Below are 27,951 nucleotides of genomic sequence, written 5' to 3' on the forward strand. Positions count from 1 at the left end.
ACTTGCCCAAGGTCACGAGTGTCCGAATTTGAACCCAGATCCTTGAGCTCTAGATTCCTGCAATAATGACTTTCCTTCTAAGAGATGGCAGGAAGACTCCACTAGCTTGCCCACATCTGCACCCCAAGAAATGAGGAAGCTCATAATAGTATCAGGCCCAGTGGCAAGGAACCAGGGAACCCAGATAGGTAAAATCACCAGAAAGAAAGAAGCAGGTTTCAGAGAAGGAACAGGAGGGCAGTTTTATGATAGGTAGATTTGGGAATTGGGTGACCCAGCCTTTGTGTGCTCTGCTTAGGGGTCAGGGCTGTGGAGAAGGTCCTGCCTGTTTTCCAAAAGCATGGCCAAGACCAGGGTTGAGGACCATACCATCCAACTGACCTGACATCACCAATGATGGGATGCTTAGCCTTCTGCTGGTTCAGCAGCCCCATGAGGAAGTCTCCAACATGGGCAGCATGGGCCTGGAGGTGCTCCTTTTCTAGGACGTCCAAGACTGCCAAACCCACTGCACAGGAAACGGGACTTCCTGCAAACTGAGTCCAAGAGATGAGGGACAGCAGTCAGAGAGGTGGTGAGAAGAAAAGGGAGGGTGCTGAAGGCAGGGGAGAAAGGAAAGCTTGAAGATGGGGTTCAGTGGCAGGAGAAAATGAGTGCCCTTTTTGAATTAAAATAGGGGTTCCAGTAAGAGGCAAATAGGAGGTAGTCAGAAACCACTTCCCTACTGGACATTTCAAACTGGATATCCTAGGGTCACCTCAAGCTCAGCATGTCCAAAACAACTCACATATCTTTTCCCCCTCCTCCCAACTTCCTTGTCTAAGGCACCATCATTCTTCCAGCGTCCTGGGTTTGTACCCTTGGCATGAGCTTTGACATCCCACCCTTCCCTTGCCCCCCCTACAAAGCCAATCAGTCCATTTCCAGACCTTATTGTTTTTGAAACTGACTCCTCCACTCACATAGCGAACCTTAGTGCAGATCTTCATCTCCTTTCACTTAGGTAACTTCCTACATGACTGCTCCCTTAAGTGAGAACAGTGACTCAGTGTGACTCAAATTACCACTGACTCCCCATTGCTTCTAGGATAAAATACAAACTCCTCTCTTAAATTCCACTTCATAATCTGACCCAGGCTGCTGTTCTTCAAACATGATCTTCCAACCCCATCTCCATGCCTCTGGCTTGGCCAACCCACATGTCTACAATTAACTTCTCCCTTATCTTCCACATTCAAATGTCAACTCTGCATGAAGCCTTTCTCAATTCCCCAGCCACCAGTGCCCTCCTTCCCAAACTACCTTGTATTTAACGATTTTGTATTGATTTGTATTTATTCGCTTTATGTTTATGCTGCATATATTTCTCTATATATTTGTGCCCCTGTTAGAGTGGAAGCTCTTTGCGAGTAGAGACTGTTCCTATTCTTTATACTTGTATTCCCCAGAGCTCAGCATAGCACCTGGCATATAGTAGGCGCTTAATAAATATTTGTTGATTGAAAGGTAGGTTGGTCTCTTCAGTCTGTCGCTAAGACTTGCTGTTTTGTTGTTTGGAATGCCCTGGAATCCACCCCACCTCTCCATTCCCATTTCTGCTACCCTGGTCCAACCCCTCATCTCCTCACAGCTGTGTGACCCACAGTGTCCCAGTTGGTTTACTGCCTCCAAAAAATGTGGCCAGACTTCATCATCCCCAAACACCACTTTTGGAATAACAGCAGTTCCGGGCAGTGGTTAGAGTGCTGGGCCTGGAGTATTAGCAAGGTTTGAGTCCAAAGATTGTCCTGGACAGTACTGGCTGTTTGACCCTGGGCAAGGCACTTCACCCTTTCTCAGCCTCAGTTTTCTCAGCTGTAAAATGGGGATAGCACATACCCCACAAGGGAGTTGTGAAAGTCAATTAAAAAAAAATGTGAATTGCTTTGTAAACTTAAAAGTTCTATATATAGACAGCATTACATAAATGTGAGATATTTTGATGCTTATGTCACAGTTCCTGTTCAGCTACTAGTGCTACCCTACTTCAGACCCTGGAGAACCTGGTCCCCCTCACCCTCTTACATCTACTCCTGATGGGGACCTTGGTCTGTGTCTTGAACCTTGGTATGAACCTGTGTGACCCTCAGCGAACTGCTGAAACTCCTGCTAAGTTTCTTTTCTCATTTGTAGAATGATCATCTCTAACATTCCTTTTGGTAGAGCCCAAATTCCGTGATCCTCTGCACTTCCCATGTGCTGCTTGTGTTGGTCCTGGTTCCCTCTCCTTCCCATCCACATGAGCTCCACCCACACCCAGAAACCTCCAGTTTCTAGGCCACACCCTTGGTGAGATTTCTTGACATCGTTATTATTAGATTAGGGTCTGTACCACTTCATGGAGCACTTAAATCATTCTCCAGTTGTGGAATATGAGGCAGTCTGATCTAACTACCATTTCCATGAAGGTGGGGGCTCTTTTTTATCTTCTCTACCCACTACAAAGCTTGATTCAATGCTGGACATGGAGCAGGGGCTCAATTACTTAATCCCTGTCACCAGCCCTTCTAGGAAAAGCAGGGGACACTTGCAGATGGATCATTTTTTTTCCCCTTTTAAACTAAGTATTTTTCTGGTGGTGTTTTTTTTTTAAATATGGCTGTCACCAAATAGCTCCCTCCTTTTCCTCTCCTCACACAGAACACCCTCACAATAAATAAGTACGGCTAATAAACACACTGGTCATTTCTAACAATGTATGCCTCATTCTGTACCTGTAGTCTACCCCATCTGTTAAGAGGAGGGAGGCATGCTTTACCTAGAGTACCACGAAGTCACAATCAGTCCTGTCATTGATCAGAACTCTGTCGCCTTTGGATGTTGTTTTCCTTTGCATTATTGTAGTCAATGGGTAAATCATTCTCCTGTTTCTGCTCACTTTTTGCCTTGTACCAGTTCATATATGGCTTCCCGTGGTTTTCCCTATTCCTTACAGTCATTGTTTCTTAACACCCAATAGTATTTCAGTTATTTACCACAATTTGTGCAGCCATTTAAGTGGGTCATTTCCTGAAATTGAGCCACACCAAGTCCTCCCTATAAGACTGTTTTAAGGGTTAATGCCAGGTATCAAAGCAGCTGAGGTGTAGTGTCAAGTGGACTAAATCTGGGAGTGCAAATTTGGCTTTGCTGCTTTAGGCAAAAACTCCCCCACTCTGGCCTCTGTTTCTTTCATTTGGTACCTATGTGATCCTTAGGCAAGTTACTTAGCCCCTCATGTCTCAGTTTCCTTATCTGTAAAATGAGTGGGTTGGACTAGTTGGTTTTTGAAGCCCCTGTGATGATGACAAAGGCCTCTTATCACCTACATATCTGTCCTTGGAGAGCTCATCCAGTCCACAGCTCCTGAGCCTCTATGGGGGGATAACTCCATGTATACCTCCAACCCAGAAAAATTTAACATTGAAAATGGAACAGAACTTGCCTAGAAACCAACTCCTCCCTAACCTCCCTGTTCCTCCTGTCTGTCATCCTTTGTGAATAAGCTCAGAACTTCAGAGTCACCATGTACAGTTAGTCACTACTGGTTCTTTCTTCATGACATATCAGTAATCCATTCTTTCCTCTCTATTCTGATGATCACCAACTATCCAAACAGCCTCCTGCTTACAATCATTGCTACAAACACTGCCTAATTAATCTTCCTAGAAAAAATTGCTATGAGCTGTCATGGTACAGTCCAGTCCAGAGTACTGGGCAGGAAGAGAGTCTGGAGGTTGGAGTGCTAATCTAGGTCTGAGCTCTGCTACTCAGTAAAAATACGATTGCAGGTAAGTCATGTAACACCCATGGGCTGGGGGTGGATGGGCAGAGCCTGTCCCCTTCTTCAGTCTGAGGAGAGGCCACATGGAGGGTATAGTGGAGAAAATACTTGACATGGTCGTCAAACAATTTGGGTTCCGATTCCACCTTGACATGGGCTGTGTGAGCACAGGTAAGTCACCTATCTCCCAGTTTCAGTTTCCTCAGCTGCAAAATGAAAGGTCTTCAGTTCCAAGGTCCCCTCCAGCTTTCAGTCTATGATCCTCAGTAGCTGCATTAAAGGGTTGGAGTTGGTCGGGAGCTGGCAAACTACAGCCACACCCGCCTGTGGTCTGTGAGCTAAGAGTGGTTTTTATCTTTTAAAATATTTATTGTATTTCAAACTGTAAAAACCATTCCTAGCTCCAGGTCACACAAAGGCGGCAGGCAGGCCAGATCTGGCCCTTGTCTGGCTGATCCCTAGACTAGCTCATTCAGCTCTAAAATGTCATTTTCCTGGCTCTGCCCTCTCTCCCTACAGTAGAGTCCATACTCTTAGCCTTGGGTTCAAAGTCCTCTCACAATATAATATGGTCCTTAACTTCCTTTGCAGCTATTTTTCTGAGCAGCTAGCTTCATGGACACTCAGTCTGTACAAACTAGGTTCCTTTTTGTTGTTCAGTGACTAGAGGTCTTGTCTGAGTCTGTGACCCCACAGACCATGGTACGCCAATATTGTCCAAGAGGTTTTCTTGGCCAGTGATACTGGAGTGGTTTGCTATTTTCTTCTTCGATGGATTAAAGCAAACAAAGGTTAAGTGACTTGCCCAGGGTCATACAGATAGGACATGTTTAAGGCTCCTTACAGGACCTCAACGTGCTGTGCCCTTTCCCTATCTTTAAATTCTAAATTGGGAGCACTTCAAGGCCCAGGGCACTGCCTTCCCTCCTCCAGAAAGCTTTCCCAGCTCACCCAGGGTTGTAGAGGGTCTCCCGTGTGCCAGGGTTGTTCTAGCGTTTGGGAGATGCAAAGATAGAAAGGACATGGCTGTTGCCCTCACAGCTTGGAGGACATAAAAGGAGATAAGATAAATACAGGAATAACTACAAATATAAGAGAACATAATAAGCACAGGACAAAGTATTTCCACAGTGACATCCCCCTTCCCTGATCTCCTGTAGCTTTTATTGTCTGGCCTAGGCGTTGGGCCATTACTCATGTATGGCCTGGTGAAAGGGGCACCCTTCACCATGGCCGTGTCTTTCTGATTAAACACCATTCGATTGTTCCTTATCTCTCCCTTTGTTAACTTTTCATGGACTACTGATTAATGTCTCCTTTCCCCTAGTGAACTTCTTAAAAGCGAGAACCCTGTCTCATACAGTTACTCAGCTCTCCCAAGGTGCTGCACACAGGTCTCCCACTAAACTAAGTACTGGGCATTTGCTGGCCCGATCCTAGGCTCACAGTATTAAGGCTGGAAGGGGACCTTGGGGACCACTTAGGCCAAACCCCTCCTCTTACAGAAGAAATCGGGGCCCAGGGAGTTTGAGGAACTTGCCTAATTTCACACAGGCAGTAACCATCAGAGGTGGGGTTTCTTCTTTCCCTAGAGCAGAGAGCTCTATCCCAGCTGGGTTCAGGCATCCCACATGCAGGCCACCCCTGGGCCACATGAGGCCCAGCTGACATCAGAGCGTAGCTGGACTATTTTAGCAGAGGTGGCTTTTATCTGATGAGATAGCACACTGGAACTGGCAGAGATCACCAGGGACCAACCTACTGCCACTCCTAGGTAAGTGACTGCTGGCTGGTCTCATGCTAACAGGTTTGCAAAGTGTGATACACAGAAAGCACAGGCCTTGAAGTCAGGAGATGCCTGCGCTCAGATCCCATCTCTGACTCTTTACATGAGCACAGCCCTGCTCCTTTTGGGGCCATGATTTCTTCATCAATTTTTTAACCAGACTAGCAATTTCATCATTGTAGGGAAGGTCTGGTGAAGAAATCTCCTCACTTGTAGGTCAACATTTGTTCTACAGATTAGTCTTCCCTGAGAGGTTAAGTGATCTGCCAAGGATCACAGAGCCAGGACATATCCAAAATGGGACCTGAACCCTGGTCTTCTGATGCTCCAGCCACTACCCTATTCTGTCCTTCTCATCTGTAAAAAGTAGATGATCATACCTATGCCCACCACCAAGGATTGGTAAGAGGAAAGCATTTTGTAAACCTTAAAGCGCTCTAGAATTGAAAGTTACTATCATGCATGGTAATAATGTCATCCAGAATTCCTGAAGCCCACACACAGAGGACTTGCTGATCATTTGTCCTATTACTGGGGGAAAAAAATTTCTGATCCCCACACACTAGAAATGCTTCCTCTGCCTGATCTCCTTGGAGCTGAGCCAGAGAATCCCTGGCCCCCTTGTGTCCTCCCAAGTGAGCCTGAACTTAGAGTGTAGAGCACTCAGAAAGAGACCTAGAACCCAGGCCCAGAGGTGGGGTTTCCTTACCGTGTTGAAATACTCGACACCAGTGCCTGCAAAGGCTCCAGCAATGTCCCTCGTTGTGGCCACACAGGCAATAGGGTGGCCGTTGCCAATGGGCTTGCCCATGGTGACGATGTCGGGGACAAAGTCCTTCCCCTGAAGCTGGAAAGCCCAGAAGTGTTTGCCGACTCTGCCAAAGCCAACTTGAATCTCGTCAGCCACAAAAACACCGCCAGCCCTTCGGATGTGTCTGTGGAAAAACAAGGTAGAGGGTGATGTGGTGCTTCCCCTTTGCCCACTTAGGGAATATCGTAATGTGAGAACCCTGAGAAAAGACCATGGAAATGCTATGTGACTTTACCAAGTCACATACCCCCTATTTCAGAGTCCCTGTCATGTTGGAAAAATTCAGATTTAGAGTCCAAATGCCTCATTTTACAGATGAGGAAACTGAGGAATAGGGAAACAGTGACTTGTTCTAGGCAACAGAGGTCAGATGTGAAAGAAGACAATGCAGAAGGGTTTCCATTCTACCATATTGCCTTGTAAGCATCAGAGTATCTTGTTTCAAGTCTTGGCTATTGCTATTTTACTACTCATGTAACCCTGGACAAGTGTTCCTTCTTCCAAGACCTTAATTTGTTTATCTGTTAAATGGCAGGAGTTAGTCTAGATAAGGTCCTTTCTTCCACCCAATCCTACAATCTCCCTGGGCCTCAGTTTCCTCATCTGCAAACTGAGGAGGGCAAGGGGTGGTAGGTTTCTAAAATTTCTTCTATCTCAAAAATTTTTTAAATAGTTTTTATTTAAATGTTTCATTGATGCTCTTTGTTTTGCATGGCTATGCTCTCAACCCCACCCCCTTCCCTTTTCACCTCTAGAACCATCCCTTCTGAAACAGAGTAGTAGTCAAGTCAAATGAGTAAAACCAGTGGTCACGTCTGACAATGTATACCTCATTCTGCACCCATAGTATGCCACTTCTCTCCTGAGAGGTGGGAATTGAAGATCTACCTAGGAGTTTTTGACAGACAGTCCTAGGCCAGACTAGTGATCAAGAAAAAGGACTGAGGGACTAAGACTTCTCACATTTGATACCCCTCAGTGAGGCACAGATGCTCTCATCCACCTCCCACTGTAATTCTTCAGTGACCTACTTACTCCGCTGCCTTCTGGAAATAGCCAGCCGGCGGAATGATCTGGCCTCCCACGCTGGGCAAAGACTCGATAAAAAAGGCCGCTATCTGTGGTTAGAGAGAGCGATGCTTGGCTGTGGCTGTTAACAGTCAAGGTACACAGGCAGGACCTTCCCTCGAAGGAGCTCAGGGGGCACAGATTTGCCTTGCCTGTCCTGGCAGTCTTCCCACCACCCTCTCCTGCAGAGCCCTGGGAGCCACCCACAGCCCCACATCCTTAGCAAGCATGGTACCAAAGCCACTACCTTCCTGCCCTTCTTCTGGGCACTGTCAATGACCTGCTTCACCTCTGCTGCATATGCACTGGCTGGCTCTGGATGGTCTTCCCGGTAGGGCCCTCGGAAGGTATCTGGGAGAGGGACCTATGCAGAGAAATGCTATAATACATGTAGACCTTAAAGGGCTGCATGAGTATGAACTTTTGAGTGGAGGAAGGCTCAGACTTCATTAAGTCTTCATTAATGAAGTCCAGACTTCATTAGTGTAGGGAAAGCCAACTAAGGAAATTGCCTCTCCGAGTGCATATTAGCATCTTCTTTGTGACTTGCCATCTTAGAGAGCTGCTTTGAGGCACTAGGAAGTTAAGTGACTTACCCAGGAGCACACATCCAGTATGTGCCAGAGAAGAAACTAGAACTCAAAAGCCTGCCCCTCGACTAGTAGGCCCTGATACGTCTCTGAGCGGTTACTAATATCATCATGGGTCAGGGATACATACCACATGTACCCACTCTGGCTGTCCTTCCAGACTGCGGAACTTGTAAGGGCTTATGTCAATCAGAGAGCTCAGGTGCCCATGGTAAGCACTGAGGAGAGAAGGAGAGATCAGAGCTGCAGGTCCTGCCCAGCCCCCAGGGGACACCCCCAGTAGGAGCTACACAGACAGCTCTCGCTCCTGGGTATGGCTACCCTGGCTGACTTCCCAGGCTTGGCAGCATCCTCCTGGACCTGGCACTCCCTACCTGGCTCAGGAGGCCTCCAGAAAAGATTTCTGAGCCTTGTGTTGGGAGACCTGGTGAGGAATCCAGGCTCTGACACTTCCTGAGCTGTGTCACTTCTATCTGAGCCTCAGTTTCTGCATTTGTAAAATGGGGATAACAATGTGACTGCTACCAAATGCAGTGGGATGGGTGTATATATCAGAGGGATCGTCACCTCCCTGGAGGTTCCTCTGTATTCCTTTTGCCTTCCCAATTCCAGGGGAGCCCCCAATGAAAGTGGATGTGGGATACAGTTATTCTCTACCACCACCCCTCAGGCTTTGTTCCTGTCAGCCCCCCCCCCCCCCATCCTGTCACCTGCCTGTCTTCTACCTTACTTAGACTTTCCTGATCCAGGGCATCTGAATTCAAAACAAAAGTGCCACCACCCTCCATGCCTAAAAACTATCCCCAGCCCGTGTGTTCAACAGTGGTAACAATGATAACATTTCTATAGCACTTGGGGTCAAATATTTGCCCTAAAGTTGGAAAGTCCTCTAAACTCAAATTCTCCCTCATTTTGCAAATTAGGAAACTGAGGCCCAGACAGAGTGACTCACCCAAGGTCACACAGGTAAATGGCCCTAGGAGGTAGGACCTGTAAATATAATTATCTCCTTATTACTGAGGGGGAAAACCAAGGCTTGGAGAGGTTCCTAAGAGATCCTTTTAGAAAAATCTGGCACACTTACTGGTCTACTACCACCACATCCTGATGTCCAGTATACTGACGAGCCAGCCTCAGGGCCAGGTCATTGGCTTCAGACCTACAACAGATGGTGACGACCACTCAGATTGTGGACCCGCAGCTAGGTTTCCTTTCATTGTGGAGCAGAGCATTTATTATGTACTGTGCTAAATGCTGGGGACGCAGAAAAAGTCAAAAGATAGCCCCTGCCCTCAAGGAGCTCACAGTCTAGTGGGGAAGATCACAAGCACTACACAGGATAGGGAATCATGGAGAGGGAAGGGGCTGGGGATGGCCTCCTGCAGAGGTGGCCCCCTGCTGGGCTTCCTTTGGTCCTAGGTTCTCTTGGGCAATCCCAGAGAAGCACTCCTAACCAGTTGCTGCCTCTGGCATTTACATTGAACCTAGTGTTATGAGATAGGACTAGTCCCTGCCTTCATGGAATTCACAGTCAAAAAGGGAAGTAAGACATAGATACAGATAATTAGAATATTTAATATTTGATAAGTATGTCAGAACTGTTAAAAAAAAAAAAAGGCTGTATCAGATCATTTCATCTGCTGGGCACAGTGTGTCCCCTGATAAAAGGCTGCTAGGGGCCAGGCTGGGCCTTCCATCTGTCCCAAAGGACTTTCGGGGAGTCTTATCATTTCCTGCCTCATAGGCGGCCTCTTCAGGTGTGTCCCCCAAGGAAAGGCTGCTAGGAGCCAGGCCAGGCATCTCCCACCTGCTCCAAAGCAACCGTGTCATCTAAGGCAACTTCTGCCTCCTTGCTCCAGCCTCATCTCCCAAATGGGATGTGGAGACCCTCCTATCCAATAAAAGAAGATTCCACTTTCCAGTACTGTGACCACACCTTCACTCATGTGCCTTGTCTCATTGGTCGAGGCAGGGGATCTTGCTGGAATACTCCTTTCTCCCATTACCGCTTTCAGATTCTCCCCTTTTCTCCATCGCTCAGTAACCTCTCTTCTTTTGAGGTTCATGCTACTCACATCTACCACCCAATCAAAATCTTAGTAACTGCTGTCCGCAGACTCCACCCAGGTCATTCCCCTTCCTTACTTAAGTGAGTTCAGTAGCTGACTCACAACTTTTCTCTGCTTCTCAATTTCCTGTCTTCATAGTAGGGGACTTCACATGTATACTGATTCTCCTTCAATTACCCTAACCACTCAACTTACTCATGTCTCATGAGCTACTCCTCTACTCTACCTCAGCTGCACACAAAGATAGTCTCAACCCCTCCCCAACAAATGTACCACCTCATGTTCAAGAAGTCTAAAATACTCTTATCTGACTGTAATTGGCTTTTTGCCTCTCCCTCTGCCTTCCCTTACCAAATTCTACCCTTTGACTGCACCATAACCTCTAACCTCTTGACTCCTCAATCTTCTCCCAGACCATCTTCCCAGCACTAGCTGTTCTCTTTTCCCCCATCTTTATCCCTTGGTGAAGCAATTTGACACAACTGTCCTCCTCTTGTGAGTGTCTGGCTTCCTGACCATATTTCTGACCATACACAACCAAGCATCATCCTTGGATCACACCCACCATTCATCACCTTTCCTCCTACATATGGTGCTGAATGAAAGTGAAGAAAATCACACAACTCTTCTGACTGTTCACTACAGATTTGTATTATATGACCTCAACCAGGCCCTCATTGGTACTAGGCAATCCTACTACACCTTCCTTACCAACTCACTATCCCACTTTACACAGTGACTTTTCTAAACCTTTTCATCCCTCCTCAAATCTCCCTCCACTCTCAGCTGAAAACTGCTTCATATTTTTCAGAAAAAATGGAAGCCATTGACCATGAGGTCTCTTTTCTCCCTTCTTCCTTATCTCCTATAACTCAGGTGCCTTTTGCCACTAACTCCTCCTTTACCCTTGTCTCACATGGCAAAGTGGGGCAGCTAGGTGGTGCAGTGGATAGAGCACCAGTGCAGGAGTCAGGAGGACCTGAGTTCAAATCTCACCTCAGACACTTGACATTCACTAGCTGTGTGACCTTGGACAAGTCACTTAACCCCAGTTGCCTCATCCTGGGTCATCTCCAGTCATCCTGATGAATATCTGGTGACTAGATTCAGATGGCTCTGGAGGAGAAGTGAGGCTGGTGACCTGCACAGCCCTCCCTCACTCAAAACAAAGTCAAGTGCAAGTCATGTCATCATTTCTGTGATGACATGGTCTTTTTCAGCAATGAAGGATGAACATGAACATGAACACTCACACACACACACGACAAAGTGACCTTACTCCTTATCAAGGCTCACCCTTCTTCTACTTGTTGAAGTGATCTCATTCCATCCCTTTTCCTCCAACTTATTTTCCCTCCATCACCCCTACTCTTTCATTATTTTCAATCTCTCCCTCTCTATTGCCTACAAATATGCCTATCTCTCTGCAATCCCGAAAAAACTCATTTGATCCTTCCATCTCTGCTAATTATCATCTTATATCTCTTTTACCCTTTGTAGCCAAACTCAAAAAGGCTATTTAAAATCAGTGCCTGAGCTTTCTCTTCTCTTATTCCCTTCTTTACCTCTTACAGTCTGGCTTCTGACCTCATCATTCCACCAAAACTGCTTTTTTCAGTTACTGATGATCTTAGTTGCCAAAAACAATGACCTTTCTCCATCCTCATTCTCCTTGACCTCTCTGCAGTCTTTGACACAGTTGACTATTCCCTCCTCCTCGACACTCTCTTCGGTCTAGATATTCAGGACATCACCTTCTTCTACCTTGCTGACTGAGCTTTCTCTGCCTCCTTTGCTGGATTATCTTTCAGATCACACCTTTTAACCATAGGTGTCCCTCAGGGTCTTATATTGGGACTTCTCTTCTTCCTCCATCCTACTTCACTTGGTGATCTCATCAGCTCCCATGGATTTCATTCTCATCTCTCTGCTGAGGATCCTGAAATCTACATATCCTGCACCAAACTCTCAGCCCACCTCCAATCTCCAACTGACTTTCATCCATCTCAAGCTGGATATTCAGTAGACATCTGAGACTCAGTACATCCAAAACAGAACTCATCTTGTCCCCCAAACCTTCCTCACTTCTAACTTCCCTATAGAGGACAACCACTATCCTCCCAGTCCCTCAGGCTCACATCCTATCTCTCACTCCTCCATATCCAAGCTGTTGCCAAGGCCTTTTTATTTCACCTTTGCAACATTTCTCAAATGTGCCCCCTTCTCTTCTATGACGTTGGTGTAGCCCCCTAATCACTTCATGACTCAATTGGTGCAATAATGTGCTGGTGAGTGTGCTTGCTTTGAGTCCTCGTTTCAATGTATCCTCCACCTGGGCAGTAAAGGGGTATTCCTAAAATGCAGGCCCGATCATCACACACACACACACACAGACACACAGACACAGACACAGACACACACACACACACAGACACACACACGTACCCCTCTCTCTCTCTGTCTCTGTCTCTGTCTCCCTCTCCCTCTCTCTGTTTTGCATTCAAATGACCTAGCCTCCTCCTACCTTTCCGGTTGTCTGACACCTTGGTCCCCACATGTACTCTTAAATCCAGTGACACCGGCCTCCAGCCTGCTCTACCAACAGGAAGCTCCAGGTATTCTCTCTCTCCCTCCTCCACTCTGACCTCCTTGACTTCCTTTAGGTCCCAATTAAAATTCCATCTTTACTGGAAGCCTTCCCCAAACTCGCTTAATTCTAGTACCTTCTCTCCTTAATTATCTCCTATTTATCAGGTATATAGCTTACTTTGTACATATTTCTTTGCTTCTTATCTCCACCACTATAATATAAGCTCCTTGAAGGCAGGGACTGTCTTCTGCCTCTTTCTGTACCCCCAAATACTTAATAAATAGATTGATTACTAACTAGGGAAAGTTCAGTTCAACAATTCAATTCATCAAGCATATATAAGGCGTGGCTTTGCTAGCCACAAGACAGGCAGTTTGGGCCTGGCAGGGGTCCAGGAGACCAGGGCTCAGGTCCCACCTGACACTCCCTGGGTGTTTGGTCCTGGATGAGTCACAGCCTCTCAGGGCTGTGGGCAAAGTTGTGGAGATGTTGCTGTCTTCCTGGTAAAAAAAGCTTCCCCCAGAGAGCTCCTCCATTGACAGAAACCCCAGGTCTAGATTAAAAAATGCCCAGTGCTGTGTTATGTACACTGAGGATGCAAAGACAAAAATGAAGTTGTCTCTCTTCTAAAGGCTCTGGGGAACTGTGACAAAAGCGATGCTGGGTGTGGGAATTCAAAGGTTGGGGGAAGGAGGGAGGAGACTATTGGACAAGGAATAAGGTGGGGCAGAGGCAGGGGCCAGAAAGCACTGGGATTGTTTAGGGGCCAGAATGAGGCCAGTTAGGTTAAAGTACAAGTATAGTGAGGGCAGGAGTGTCAGGCAAGGCTGGAAAGACAGGGTGGTATCACGTTGGATAGGGTCTCAAATTGTTCAGACTTTCCTGAACTCATGTAGGATTTTCTTGGCAAAGATACTGGAATGGTTCACCTTTTCTTCCTCCAGCTCATTTTCCAGATGAGGAAACTGAGGCAAACAGGGTTAAAGTGACTTGCCCAGCATCACACAGCTAGTAAATGTCTGAGACCAGATTTGAACTCAGGTCTTCCTGACTCCAGACCCAGCCTGATGACAGCCTGTGCCGCTTAGCTGCTTGCTTCCTACATTGCAGAGCCTCAATCAATCAATGAGCATTTATTAAATGCCTCCTAGTTCTAGGAGCTGTGCTAGACACTGGAGATACTGAGACAAAAAAAGAGCTCCTGCCCTAAAAGGAGCTTACCCTGCAGTGGCCTGGTTCCCAAGGTAAAGCCCTTCTTGGGGGTTGGGGGGAAGGGGACATTCCTGGTGGCTCAGAAACTCACCCTGAGTTCAGGAAGTAGAACACACTGAGCTCCCTGGGCAGCGTTCGGGACAGCCTTTGAGCGTAATCCACTATGTTGTCATGCAGGAAGCGGCTGTTGGTGTTTAACACTTGGTTTTGTTCGTGTGCAGCCTGGACCACGTGAGGGTGGCAGTGCCCGACTGAAAAGGGCCAGAGTGAGAGGGTAGAGCTGAAGTTACCCTGGAAGGGGTGAGCTTCCCTCTCAATCATATCATCCGGCCCTCCTCCTTAAGTGTGGTCTTCTGACTGAATCCAAATTTTGTTCTGTAAAAATTGGATTCAGTCAAGATCCACTTAAGGACCTAGAAGACCACATGTCCTTAAAGCCACACTTAAGGACCTAGAAGGCCACATTTGTTCTATAAAATTTGGATTCAATGAAAAGGCTGCACTTAAGGACCTAGAAGGTCACATGTGGCCTTAAGGCCCCTTCCCCATCCCTGCCTAGGTCTATGATCCCAAGTCAAATCAGGGGCTAAAAAGGGTCCTTGGCAGGACAGGAGACAATCGGGCTTTGCTAGCTGCCCTGCAGCACCTCCATGGTCCCAGGAATCCTTGGTTTGTAAGCTGCTCTTCCAGTACCTACCATGAGCCACGTTGTTGATACAGTCAATGTACTCCACTCCCTTCTCATCGTACATGTACTGGCCTTGGCCCCGAACAATCTTCACAGGGTCCTCAGGAAAAAAAAGCCTGCAGGAAGAGCTGCAAAGAGAGACCACAGAGGGAACAGGCCCCTTTCACCACTGCCAGGATGCCTCCTTAGGATGTGCAGTTTAGTTTACTTATCCCTTTGTGTATTTGTGTGTCTGCATCTGAGGCTGTGGCTTTACTGCTGGCTTTCTTCTTGGCTACCATGTCCTGGGAATGGCCAGTCCTCCTTTCTCCTCTTCCTCCTCCTATGTTATATATGCTGTTCTCTGGGGATACCTGGCTTGTCAGGTCTCTGAGGGCAGTTTTCTCCCTCCTCCTCCCTTTTCTATTTAGAGTCAACTCAATGTGTAGTACTCCAAATAGGATTTTTATCAACCCTGGTTAAAGCCTACTTCCCTTCCTGCCAAGAATCCATCATTCTTGTGTTTTAAGCTGTGATCCATAAGCAAACAGCCTGCATGGTAGGTGGTGCAATGGCCAGAGACAGGAAGACTCATCTTCCTGAGTTCAAATCCAGCCTCAGACGCTTAGCTGTGTGACCCTGGGCAAGTCACTTAACCCTGTTGGCCTCAGTTTCCTCATCTGTAAAATGAACTGGAGAAGGAAATGGCAGATCACTTTAGTATCCATGCCAAGAAAACTCCAAATGGGGTCACAAAGAGTCAGACATGAATGAAACGAATGAATAACAACAGCGTAGGTATTATCATTTACAAATTTACTTGGTTGATAAAAATCAAGTTTTGGGCCCCCAGGGTGGGAGAGGTCAGACCCTTGAACTAAATGGTGCTGCTGATATAAGGGGATCGAGGGTGAGGAGCCAGCCAGCCTCCTTTCAAACTCTCTCTGAAGTTTTCAGCGTGCTTGGAGCAATAACTTGGAGCAGTGGGGAAAAAGCTGTGTCACACCTCGGAGAAGGAGGCTTCCTCCTCTGTATCTGTGTCTTCATCTGCCCTGTAGGTGAGGGGCACCCTGCTCATCTTTTTATCCCTGCCTGGACATACAGTGTGATACAGTGGAAGAGGGCTGGTTTTGGAGTCAGAAGAAAGCTAGAGTCATATGGTAGTGACACAAGTTATAGGATCTATGGTAAGTCATTTCTGAGTCTCTTTTCCTCATCTGTAAAATGGAGATAATCACATTTGTACTACCTACCAAACAGGATCAGTTGTGAAGAAAGCACTGAATAAGTCTTAGGGAGCTACATAAAGGTGAGTGTTTTGTTCCCTGGAGGATGGGGATCCAGAGTTGGAGGGGCTGGGTCCAAGTCCTAAATAAGGGGGGGTTAGACCTGATGATCTCTGAGGTATAAATCTATGTGGATCTGACCATCGTGCCCAGTGATTGTTTCACTCAGCCTCCCAGCTCTTTGAGGATCAATTAATCAATGAGTATTTACTATGCACCCACTGAATGTCAAGTACTCTTAATATAAATAAAAAAGTAAGACAGTCCCTGGCTTCAAGGAGCTTATATTTTTCAGTCACAGACAAGTAAATGCAGGATGTGTTTAAAAACAGAAAACAAGCCTTTATTAAGCACCAACTGAATGCCAGGCATTCATAATACAAGATAGTCCTTAGCTTCAAGGAGTTTATATTTTCTAGGGGCATGTTCACAGATACGTAAATGGAGGATATGTTTTTACTTCAAGTTTTCCAAGAGAATTTTTCCCCCCTCAGGTCCCTGGCTGCTGGATTCCCCAAACACCCCATCATTGAACCCTCTCCCAACAGTCCTACCCCTCCCACACCCCAGGAATGGCATGGATGGCAGGCAGCCCCACCCACAGGTGGTGATCACCATAACTCCTGGCTAACAAGAATCCTCCTAAAAACTCCTCCCCCTTGTACCTTTGGCCCTTCTTACAGGCAGAACAAAAGTGCTGATGGCACACAAACTAGCAGCTTCAAGATGGAAGTGGGGAGAGGGAAAGGAGAGGCTGACGGTGCTCCTGACACTAGGCCAAAGACCTTGGAATTCTCTACCTTCATCTCCTGAAGGCGAGGGAGATGGTACTAACCTAAGACAAAGAACTGCAACCTGCTGCTCCTACACATGTGAGCAGCTACCTTGGGAAGGAGGGGGATGGTAAGGACATGAGCTTCACTCTGGCAAGGTCAGGGGTCAGGGCTATGGAAGCCAGAGAAAGGTCTGAGAGGAACAGGAGTGAGGGGTGGGCAGTCAGGTGTGAGGAGTTACAAGGTTTGGGGTACAGCAGAGCTAGGAAGGGAAGGTTCTGTGGTCTAGTGCTCTGGAGCATGTGATGCTGAGGTCCAGGAATATGGGACTATGGGGGAAAGGTATTAAGGAGAGGGCTAGGCATGAGGTCCTCTCTTAGTTACCTCTGTAGGTGATGACTGAATGAATACATGAATGTTAAGGATAGAGAGGGAAGGACAGTAGGAGGCTGAGATAAAGAAGACCAGGAAGGTGGGGCAAAGGGCAGAGACATATAGGGCCAGGGGTGAGTGAAGGTTAAGGGGGGAGAAGTTTGAAGCAGGGCACACATGTGGAGGAAAAAGGATGTGTGTAGATTAAGGGGTTGGTGGAGGCTGTGTATGTAGAAAACAGGTTTGAAATGTCCTGGCATGGAATGACTGGAGGTGTTTAGTGCTTCCATAAACTTCATCAGGATTTGAAAGGATGGTGGGGGGAGGTTACCACAGAGTATATCTTCAAGCTGGGGAGTTGGACCAGTGCAGGGATATGGTAACAGACAGGACTGTGAAGGAGGTTTAGAGGAAGGCATCGGATGGGAGGAATGGTGTGTGCAGAGGGAAATTTGGATAGGGAAGTAAGTGGCAAGGGGTGTGTGTGTGGGCATTTTGGCATGGGGAATGGGGAACAGTTTGGCTGGGAGTGGCATAATGGTAGAGTAGGATGGTATGAGAGAATAGTTTGGGATGGAGGGAAGATGAGGGGATGCTATGTCTACAGTCTGAAGTAAGGGTTAGGATAGTTTTGGAGGAGGGGCTATGTGGGGCAGGGGAAAGAGGCAGGGTGACATCTATGGGGTAGTTATGGTTGGGTTCTATGTAGGATTAGGGAGAAGGGGAAAGTTAAGGAGGATAGGGCATGTTGGGAGTCTGGGGGACCTATGGGGCAGGGCATGTGGGGTGTTTGGGGTAGAGGTAGGGGAAGCTAAGCGGAAAGTGTGTATGAGAGTTTGTGACAAAAGATTGAAGGCTCCAGGAAGCAGACAATATATGGTAAATATTTGGGGGACTATAAGGGACAAATAAATGTTGTGGGTAGTCTAGTGGAGTGAATGGGGATAGGATGAATGAGAAGAACTGTGGTAAAGGTGCAAGGGGTCTAGGGACACAGGGAGTGGATTTGTGTGATGGATATGGTTCATCTGATGGAGCCTGGGCAGATGGGATACCACCTTTTAGGAAGGACATTGATAAATCAGATACAGTCAGAGGAGGGAAAACTGAAGTGTCTTGAATTTATAGCACAGATAATAAGTTAGAAGCTTTGGGAACATTCAGCCTGGCAATAACTGCCTTCCCCCTGCCACCCTCTCAAACAATTAACATTTATGTATGCAGTGACTTAAAGTTTGCCAAGTACTTTATACCTATTATCTTATTAAATGGGGGTAGGGAATGGATCTTAGGCATGCTCTGCCAGGTTCAGAGAACTAAGAGCTATGGGTAGAAATTGGAAAGGAGCAGGTTTAGACTTGATGTGAGGAAAAACTTTCTAACATTTTGTATAGACGTGCCCTAAACTGAACTCATTACTTTCTCCCCTAACCTTTCCCCCTACATCATCTTGCCAGTCTCCCAGGCTCCCAACTCAAGTGTCACTCTCAATTCCTCACTATCTCTCACCCCCCTCATATCCAGTTTCTTGCCAAGGCCTATGGATTTTACTTTGTGTAACATCTCTCAAATATTCTCCCATCTCTTTTGTGACACTGTTACCACCTGGTTCAGGCCCTCATTACCTTAAAGAGGGACTATTTTGATTGCTGGTGGGCCTGCCTACCACAATGCTTTCCCCAACTCCAGTCCATCCTCCTCAGCCACCAAAGTGAGTTTCCTAAAGCACCAATCAGACTTCTTCCCCACCAACTCCCAACCCCCTTGCTCAATAAACCCCATTGGCCCCCTCTCTCCTCCAAGATCAAATATAAAATCCTCTTTTTGACATTCAATGAAATGTATAATCTGCTCCCATACCACCCCCTGCCCTTTCCAGTCTTCTTACACCTTATGCTCCTTTCCCACTGTACTTTTCAATCTAGGGACATGGACATCTCCTTGGCTGCTCCAAGATCTCCCAACCCTGGGCATATTATCTGACTGTCTCTCATTCCTGGAATGCTTTCCCTCCTCATCTCCACCTAATGACTTGTGGACTCCTTCAAGTCCCAACTAAAATTCTACCACCTACAAGGAGGCCTTTTCTAATCTCCCAATTCTCTGCTGATTATTTCCAATTTATTCTGTATATGGCTTGTTTGTACACAGTTGTTTACATGTCTCCCCCATCAGACTGTGAGCTTCTTGAGGGCAGGGACTGTCTTTTACCTCTTTTTATATCTCCAGTGCTTAGCATATGCGCCTCCTATATAGAGGATAACTTATCAGTGTTTATTGATCAGCTGACAATTGGAGCTATCTCACAGGGAGCCAGGCTGGTTCTAAGAAGCCATCAGCTTCAAGTACAGGCTCCATGACCACTTGTCTAGAAGGAATTCTGTTTATGTTAAGAGTTGTACTTGAAACTCTGAAGGCCATCTGAAGGCAGAGATTCTTAACCTTTTCAGTGTCAACGACCCCTCTGTGCATCTGGTGAAGCCTATGGACCCTTTCTCAGAATGTTTCTAAATGCATCAAATAAGATACATGGTATTACAAAGGAAACTAATTATATTAATAGGATGTTATTAAAGTATTTTTAAAAAGAAGTTCAGAGACCCCAGGATAAGAACTCCTGAACTGCAGTCTGCTTGGTGCAAGCCCAGTTCCTCTTCCCCGACACCTTTAAGTCTAGGAAGGGATATCACTCAGAGAGAAGAAATTAAGCTTGATCTGTCTGGTCCCAGAGAGAATTAGGCGGAATGGGCAGAAATTGAAAGAGGCAAAATTAACCTCGACGTCAAGGAAAAGCTTCCTGATAGAGTTGTCCAAGAGTTGGAACCAGTGGTCTCGGGGAGTAGTGAGCTCCGCATCCTGGGAGTGCCCAAGCAGCAGCTGTTGAGGGGGACATTCTCGCTCAGGCACTGGCAGAGGTTTGGGATGAATGGGAGAGGAGGGAGGAGGACGGTGGACTGGGGGGTCGAGGGTCTGGGAGTGGAGGGTGCTCCCTCGAGCTGGCTGAGGGAGACCACCCTCGCTGACCACGTGGCACCCTATCCTGGCCCGACCTGACCTCCCCAGCTCCCATCCAACTCGAGGCTCCGCAGAGGCCAAGTCCTAGATCCCCGGGCACTCTGTGAGCCCTCCTACCCGATAAGCTGCCTCCGCAGGGACAGGGTCTCCTCCTTGCTGTGCCCCTCTGAGGCCATGGCGCCTGGGGAAGATCCCTGGCAGAGTCCGCTAGGGATAGCAAACTGAGCTGGCTCCTCCTGCCCTGCCTCGCAGTCCTGGCCCCGCCCCCAGAGGAGGGCCCACCCATCATGGCTTCATCCCCACCCATTCTATTCCTAGTCCCGCTCCTTGCTCCACCTCCCATCCAATCCTGAGCCTGGACATCCCTACACCAGGCCCCACCTGTCCTCGGTCAGTCCTGGCCCCGCCCACCCTAGCATCGTTCCCACCCATCCTAGTCCTAGATCTGCTTCTTGCTCCACCTCCCATCCAATCCTGGGCCTGGCCCGTACTTACGACAGTTCCCACCTATCTCAATCCAGTCCTGGCCCCGCCCATCCTAGTCTAGACCTACTTCTTGCTCCACCTCCCATCCAGTCCTGGGCCTGGCCCCTCCCTACACCAGGTGCAACCTATCCCAGTTCATTCCTAGCACCCCCTCCCTCCCTTCCCCTCCTCTGCTTTCTGGCTTCATTCCCAATTTTTCTCTGCTCCCGCCAATCCTCTCCTGCCTGAAGGATGGATCTGCGTGTGCGCAGCCCCAGCAGAATTCATTTGTCTCCCCTAGTGGTTTTCAGTCCAATGTCGCTTGCAGCCGGTGTGGTCCGTCTGTGCAAGTGCTGAGTAAGAGTGGGATGCAAAATTCGCCCTACCTTCCCCCTCACCTGGCTGCTTGGTCGAGAGGCAGCTTTACTTCTATAAGAAATATACTTCAAAGAACACTGAGGAGTGCCAGGTCAGGACATTTTCCTCGTCTCCTGCTCCAGAACAGCACTAAGGAACCTGGGACATCTGTCCCCAGAGATCTTACCTGGGTCACCCATCCTTTGGAGTCACTGTCCCAAATTTGGAAAAAAAAAATAGAACTCGTTTCCTTTTCCCCAAACTCTCTCCTGTTCCAAACTTGTTCTGCTTTGGAGAGGGTAGAACGAGGACCCACCAGTGGAAGTTGGCAAGATGCAGATTATTCCTGTGCTATGATATGGCAGAACTTCCTGGCAATTCTAACTGGCCCAAAGTGGAAAATGTAGTCTAGGGAGATGGTAGTCCCAAGCAATCTTCAAGTTCAAGATGGTTGTTAGGTTGGGGATCTGGGAAGGGTATACCTGTTCAGGTAGCTGCGAAAAAAGCAGTGATCTAGAGTGAGAACTAACTCTAGAGTATACCTATTCATAGCCAGCTCCTGAGGTCTCATCTCAGTCAGTTGAATGGAAGAAATTTGTGGAAAGAGCTCTGAAGTTGGAGTCAAGAAACTTGGGGTTTGGCTTCAATACTTATTAGCTGTGTGGACATGGGCAAAATAATTTCCTCTCTTTGAGTCTAATTTCCTCTTTTTAAAAATGGAAGTACTAATACCTGTCCTGTCTGTCTCAAAGGTTGTTGTGAGGAAAGCGCTTTGAAAATCTTAAAATTGCTATAGAAACGGAACTGCTATGATTTTCATTAAGAACTAACTAAATATGTGTAATTAGAAAGATGGAGCTTAGTCCCAGAACAATTGAGAAAATGCAGTTACTTTTCCTTTTTGAAGGAGTGGGGAGCTCTAGGGATACAATATTTCATTTACTGTCAAACGGTTTTGTTCAATTTGTTTTTTCTGTTTTCTTTTGAAATATTTATTACAAGGACTATCTCTGGAGACAGGTAAAGAAATAGGAGTATATTCAGAAATGAAAGTGATATATACAAACAAAAAGTGTTAATAAAAAACCAGATGAGAAAAAAACCTAGCTAAATATTATTTCTATAGAGCACACCTGGGAAAACAAGCAAATCTGAAGTTTATACTAAGGCTCTGGATTCTAACTCCACCAACACAAATCCCTGGGTGGGTGCAACAGAAAGGCAAGATCCTCGTCTGCCTACTTAAGAAAGTAAACACAAACTCCCTCGTGGTTACTGCTCAGGAGAGTAACTCACAGCGAATATTCCTGTTAGGCAACAGACTTGTGGACTTGGGCACTTTGAACTCTGGGTGTGGGACCACTGACCCACACAGTCCAGGGTCTCAATGGGATCATGACTCAGGTTAAGGTGGAGGGGATGGGGGTGGGGTTGGCAAAGACCTGGTAGCCCCTAAAGTATGTCCTTTGCCCAGCCTTCCAGCCAGAGGCATTGGACTCTGCATAGGAAAACCTATACACCAGGGTTTGTGCCTAGGGCTTGCAGGTATGGGTGTGGTGTCACCAGTCAGATTTGAAAAATTTGAGGTTTTAGGTTCTAACTGTTTCAGCATCAGCAGCCACCTGGAAAAGCAGTGATCTAGAATGAGAAGAACCAGCTCTAGATTTGAATCCTGGCTTTAGCACTTTCCATTTGCTGACCTCTCTGAGATTATCTTCTCTGTAAATTGTGTCATCTACTTCAGATCATGGGGTTTTGGGGATATCATGTGTATAAAGAGTCTTTGTAAGCCTTAGAGTGCTTTGTGATTATGAATTACCTTATTGTTATCATCCTCTGTGTGCAGATGGCCCTAACATCTAGATACCCAGCCCTAGTCTCTCTCCTGAGTTACAGTCCCACATCACTACCTGACTATTGTATACATTGGATGCTCCAGGGATATCTTGAACTCAACATGTCCCACAGAGAACTCATTTTATTCCCCTCCAACCCTCCCCTCTTCATAACTTCGATATTATTGTTGAGGGAACCACCTGCCTCCAAATCACCCAGGTTCCAACCTTGGAGTCATCCTTGACTCACCTTCATTCACCCCTTATATACTTGGTTGCCAAATCTTGTTCTTACCTCCACAACACCTCTCAAATCAATGTCCTCTATCCTCACATACGCAGCACCCTAGTCAAGGGTTCCACATCATTATTTCTTTCCTAGACTATTACTGTACTACTAACTGAACTCCTTGCCTCCAGTTTGTTCCCATCTTCCATACAGTTGCCAGAATGATTTTCCTAATGCCGAGATCTGATCATGTCAAACATTCCCCTTCCTCCATCTCACTACTCAAGAGACCAATGGCTCACTATTATCTCTAGGATCAAATATAAATTTCACTGTCATTTAAAATTTCACAGTCTGTCTCTCCTTTATCTCCATTCTTCTTATACATTATTCCCCAACAAAAACTCCATTTTGGCCTGTTTGTCATTCTTAACCAATGATGCTCCATCTTTGGTCTACATGTCTTTGTGCTGGCGGTCATCCATAGCTGGAATGCTCTCTCCTCTCACCTCTAGCTCCTGGCTTTTTGATGGATTCAGTTCAAATGCAACCTTTGGCAGGAGGCCTTTCCCAGTGCTCTCAGCTGCTTAGTACTTTCACATCTCAGGTGACTGTTCTCTGAATGTATCTTGCATGTACTCACAATTGTTTTTCCCGTTAGAATAGAGATTCTTAACCTGGTGTCTGTGAACTTGTTGCTTTTTAAAAAATATTTTGATAACTGTAGTTCAAGATGATTAGTTTCCTTTCTATTCTTACATATTTAAAAATACTATTTAGAGAAGAGGTCCATAGACTTCACCAGACTGCTAAATGGATCCATGACACCAAAACGATTAAGAAACCCTGTATTAGAATGTAAGCTCATAATAAATGATTTTGATTGATTTTCTCATTATTATTAAAGGTAGGAGGATCTAGAGAGATTATCTTTGTTTGTACAGAGACCAGGGAGGAGATAAGTTTTATCCGCGGTCACACAGCAAGGAAGTAGAAGAACCTGAATCAGAACTCAGGTCTGCTGTCTCCCACTTTAGGGCTCTTATTAAAAATGAATCCAGAAGAAACTTCCCAAGCATGGATCCATGGAACATGGAGCCCTGGATGCTGGGGACAGCAAGTATAATGGCAACAACTGACATCTATATAGTATTTACTATGTTCCAGGCACTGTGCTAAGTTCTGGGGATACAGAAAAGAGACCGTCCCTGCCTTCAGGGAGCTTAGAGGTTAACAGTGCCTGATACCCTGCTAACTCAGTCAAAAGGGAGACAGCGTGAAGCATAGACATTAGAAGGATTCTGACGAATTCTAAGAAAAGGTGGTGGCCTACCAGGCAGAGGAACTCCACACAACCATGAGGGTCTGAACCACTAGATGGCGCCAGCTGTCCAATTATCATGGCATCATTCTAGTCTAAGGAGCTATAAGGGAGTTTAGCGATCACTTAGCACAACTCTTTCAGTTCCAGGGAGGCAAAGGGAATTTATTCAATATCACAAATTAAATCAATAACAGAACCCAGATTAGGATCATAGATTTAGATCTAGGAGGGACCTCAGAGCTTCTTTATTCTACTGATGAGGAAACTGAGGCACAGGGAGGGGAAATGATTTGTCCAAGGTCACCCAAGTAGTAATTAACAGAGTCAGGATTTGAGTCACCCTTCTCCTTTCCCTTTTCTACTACACCACACCAGCCTTTGTAAATTGGGGATAGCAATCTGGTTAGTACAATCTACTTCACCAGGCATCAGGGAGGACCCCATGAGAAAACTGATAATCAAGAGCTTTGTAAACCCCACCACACAATGCGCGTTTTTGTAAACCAGCATCAAGGTCTCCTGGCTCCAGTTCAAGGCTCTTTCCAGCTTCTTGGGCTACTGGTTCAAGTACTCCCCAAAACTTCTACCATGAACTTAAAATATTTTTACTAGCAAGAGAGCACACAAATGAAGGACCCATGGAGGGCAGCAGATGTAGAAGCAGCTATTTTGAAAGCCACAGATGGGGTCTGAGCTGTCTTCTGAAAACTGCAGCAGTCAGCAGTTTCACATCTCACCCCCTGGGCTGGAATGAAGACTCATTGCTGGGGAAAACATTCTGTGGCCTTAATCAGAGGATGCTAGGCCTATCCCCAGAAAAGACTGCAAAGGCTATTTAGGCCCATCTCCTCCTCTCCCTGCTCCCTCCCCCCAACATTTTACAGCATTTTGGGCTCAGATGGAAAATACTTTATTTCTGGAATAAACTATCCACATGGAATCATTATTTTATTATTCAGACTAGAAAAATCACACTCAAAAGATTGCTGGGCAATTTTGGAAAGACAAGTTCGGAGAGTCAGACTGGGTTCTGGTCCTAACCCTACTCTTAACTTGCTACGTGACCTTGGTTGGACACTTTCTCCTCTGGAACTCAGTGTCTCCATTTGCAAGACAAAGAAGTTAAGACTAGATCTTTTTTGCCCTTAAAAATTTTTTTTTTAATTCAGATTGTGGAAGCAGACAACCCCTTTCAGAAATATAAAGAAAGCACTGTAAATTTACCTTAATCTGAAGTCTTTGGATTAATCTGAAAGCATACTTATCACCTTATCAGTCTTTCTCTCACTATAAATTCTGAAACTAGCTCCTGGCTTTCCAAATCGGTAACAAGGACTCCTCCTTTGAAGTAATTAGGGCAACTGACCAGACCTGGGCCAGGGTTAGGAACCCTTGGTTGATCCACCTGAAGGCATTAGAATGATGACTCCAGGGCGGTACCCTCTTTCTCCATTTCCTGAAGGGATTGGGATATTGACTGTTGGGGTGTTGGTCTGTAACTCCAGGTCACTCATGACAATCTGAGGGAAAAGCCCTTGAAGGGAATGGTCTAAGAGAGATTGAGTGGTTTTTATTAGGTTAATTCACCAGGAGCATCCTGAAAGATTAAGTAACTCTTGTTCTATTCTGGGGAAGTAGAATGTGCATTTAAAACGGTGTAACAATGTTTTATCTTAGTATAAAATTTGCCTTGCTCAAGATGACCATCAATGTTACTTCAAATATTTTGCGTTAGAAGAATGTCTTAGGATAAGAGGACACCATGTTTGTACATTTCTCCCTCAAGCAGAATGGTTCTTGAATTTAGAACGATAAAATGTCACTTTTTTCGCAGATTTTTTTTTTTGCTTTTATGTCAACTTCATTTTCCAAACATATTCCTTCCTCTACCCAGTTAGCGATCTCTTGTTACAAAGAATTAAAAAAAGGTGGGGGGGAAGCAATTTAGAGAAATCAAGTAGCTGAGAGTATATGCAATATATCACACCCAAAGTCATCCATATCTGCAAAGAATGACAAGAGGTACTTTGAAAAACTTTTTTTCTCAGGACAGATTGAGTCATTATAGTTATATATTAGGTTTTTTTATTCTCTCTAGTTTGCTGTAAACTAAATGATCTCTAAGTTCCCTCACAACTCTTTTTTATGAATATGATTTTTGAATATAATAATTATTTTGATTTTATGAACATAATAATTATAGCCTACATTTCTATCTCTTTCAGATTTAACTCTTCATGGTAACCTTGTGAAGCAGGTGGTATAGGTATTAATAGCTATGACTATATGACTATGACTATTTTACAGAGGAAGAAATGGATACCAGAAAGGTAAAATGACTTGCCCACGGTAAAACAAATTTCACAAATGAGGAAACTGAGGTTCAGAGCGGGGGAAGTCTGGGGTCACGCTGTTGTGGGAACCCTGAAATGCAAGAGGTCTGCCTTGAAAGAGTTTGACCACTCAAGCCTTCTTCCATTCAAACTAATGAAGTTTATTTGTGATGCCAATTTTGAGTGAATCCATGCTATGGTAACACCAATAGCAGAGGACTGAGTTCCTAGTGAGGCTGGGCATTTGATGAAGGTGGGACTGATATTTACATACAAAAAAGACTGTGAGAAGATTTGGATGGGATTAAGGAGTAGCAAATAGCCTGGGGTGGACCAGGTCCCACAGTGAAAAGATCTAGATGGGATTAAGTATCGAGTAAGATAAATAAATAATCAAGGTGGACTGGGGTGGGCCAGTTGCCTTGGGCAGAGGGGCAGTCATCTGGGCAGCTGAAGATATATGGGAAAGTTCAGGATCCAGGTCCCATCACTCCATCAACACAACTACTAAATGATGGTGCGGGGATTTGAACTCAGATTGTCTTACTCTGAGTCCAGGGTTCTTCCTACTACATAATTTAGGAAGGATATCTGGATTAGTAATGTAGGAATTCCTCCTGTGGTTTTGGGAATTGCCCTAGGTTCATTATTCCTGTCCCTTACTTGCTTTGCTTCTCAATTTACTCACCTATAAAGTAAGAAGACAGGTCTTTTTCCCCTGCTTTCCTTACAACGAGGTTAATGAGAGAAATTAATCATTGCTAAGTTCTGAAATTGCCTCTTAGTGTATGCCTTAGAAGCACAGGAGGGACTTTAGAGATCCTTCTTGAGATCCTTTTATAAATGTTTATAGATCTCACATTTACTAACCAAACTGGTTTTATTGGGGGGTGAGGGGATGGGGTTAAAAAAATAATTAAAAATGTGTTATTATAGAATCCTAAAATTCCACTCTGGGGTTCTAAGTATAGGCAATAGTCCATATCATTGAGAAGATGCTTAGCCTTTTGTTCAGGAAAGGGGAGGTTCTGGGAATTATATTTTGTTATGTTGCATTGCTCACAGTAGGGCAGCTAGATGGCACAGGGGATAGAGTGCCCACCCTGGAGTCAGGAGGACCTGCATTCAAATCCTGCCTCAGACACCCGCTGTGTGACCTGGGGCAAATCACTTCATCCTGTTTTCCTCAGTTTCCTCACCTGTAAAATGAGCTGGAAATAGATGGCAAACCACTCCAGTAACTTTGCCAGGAAACCTCAAATGGTGTCTCAAAGAGTCACACACGACTGAACAACAAAAATTTTCTCAGGGACAGATGTGCTAATTTCCAGGTGATGGAAAATTAAGTTGGAACACACAATTGATTC

General features: G+C 45.8%; 1 protein-coding gene across 7 annotated transcripts in view; it reads right to left on the bottom strand.

The window, feature by feature from the left end:
* The window catches only part of PHYKPL (5-phosphohydroxy-L-lysine phospho-lyase), a 31,940-nt gene extending 11,615 nt beyond the window's left edge, over positions 1–20,325 (bottom strand). For 4 of the 7 annotated variants that reach the window (XR_011972015.1, XM_072631196.1, XM_072631195.1 and 1 more), the window contains exons 1-9: positions 20,159–20,325; positions 14,626–14,744; positions 14,020–14,179; positions 9,142–9,216; positions 8,188–8,275; positions 7,715–7,831; positions 7,435–7,517; positions 6,298–6,523; positions 382–536 (exon numbers count right to left, since the gene is read on the bottom strand). Coding sequence is in view for 6 of the 7 variants with exons in the window: in XM_072631196.1 (XP_072487297.1) it covers positions 382–536; positions 6,298–6,523; positions 7,435–7,517; positions 7,715–7,831; positions 8,188–8,275; positions 9,142–9,216; positions 14,020–14,179; positions 14,626–14,744; positions 20,159–20,217 (1,082 nt within the window). In the remaining variant the exon portion in view is untranslated. The remainder of the gene's footprint in view (positions 1–381; positions 537–6,297; positions 6,524–7,434; positions 7,518–7,714; positions 7,832–8,187; positions 8,276–9,141; positions 9,217–14,019; positions 14,180–14,625; positions 14,745–20,158) is intronic. The other 3 variants (XM_072631197.1, XM_072631198.1, XM_072631199.1) reach the window with 3 other exon arrangements.
* Between the last annotated feature and the right edge of the window lie 7,626 nt (positions 20,326–27,951).

This window comes from Notamacropus eugenii, chromosome 1, assembly GCF_028372415.1.
Source record: "Notamacropus eugenii isolate mMacEug1 chromosome 1, mMacEug1.pri_v2, whole genome shotgun sequence".
Lineage (NCBI taxonomy): Eukaryota > Metazoa > Chordata > Mammalia > Diprotodontia > Macropodidae > Notamacropus > Notamacropus eugenii.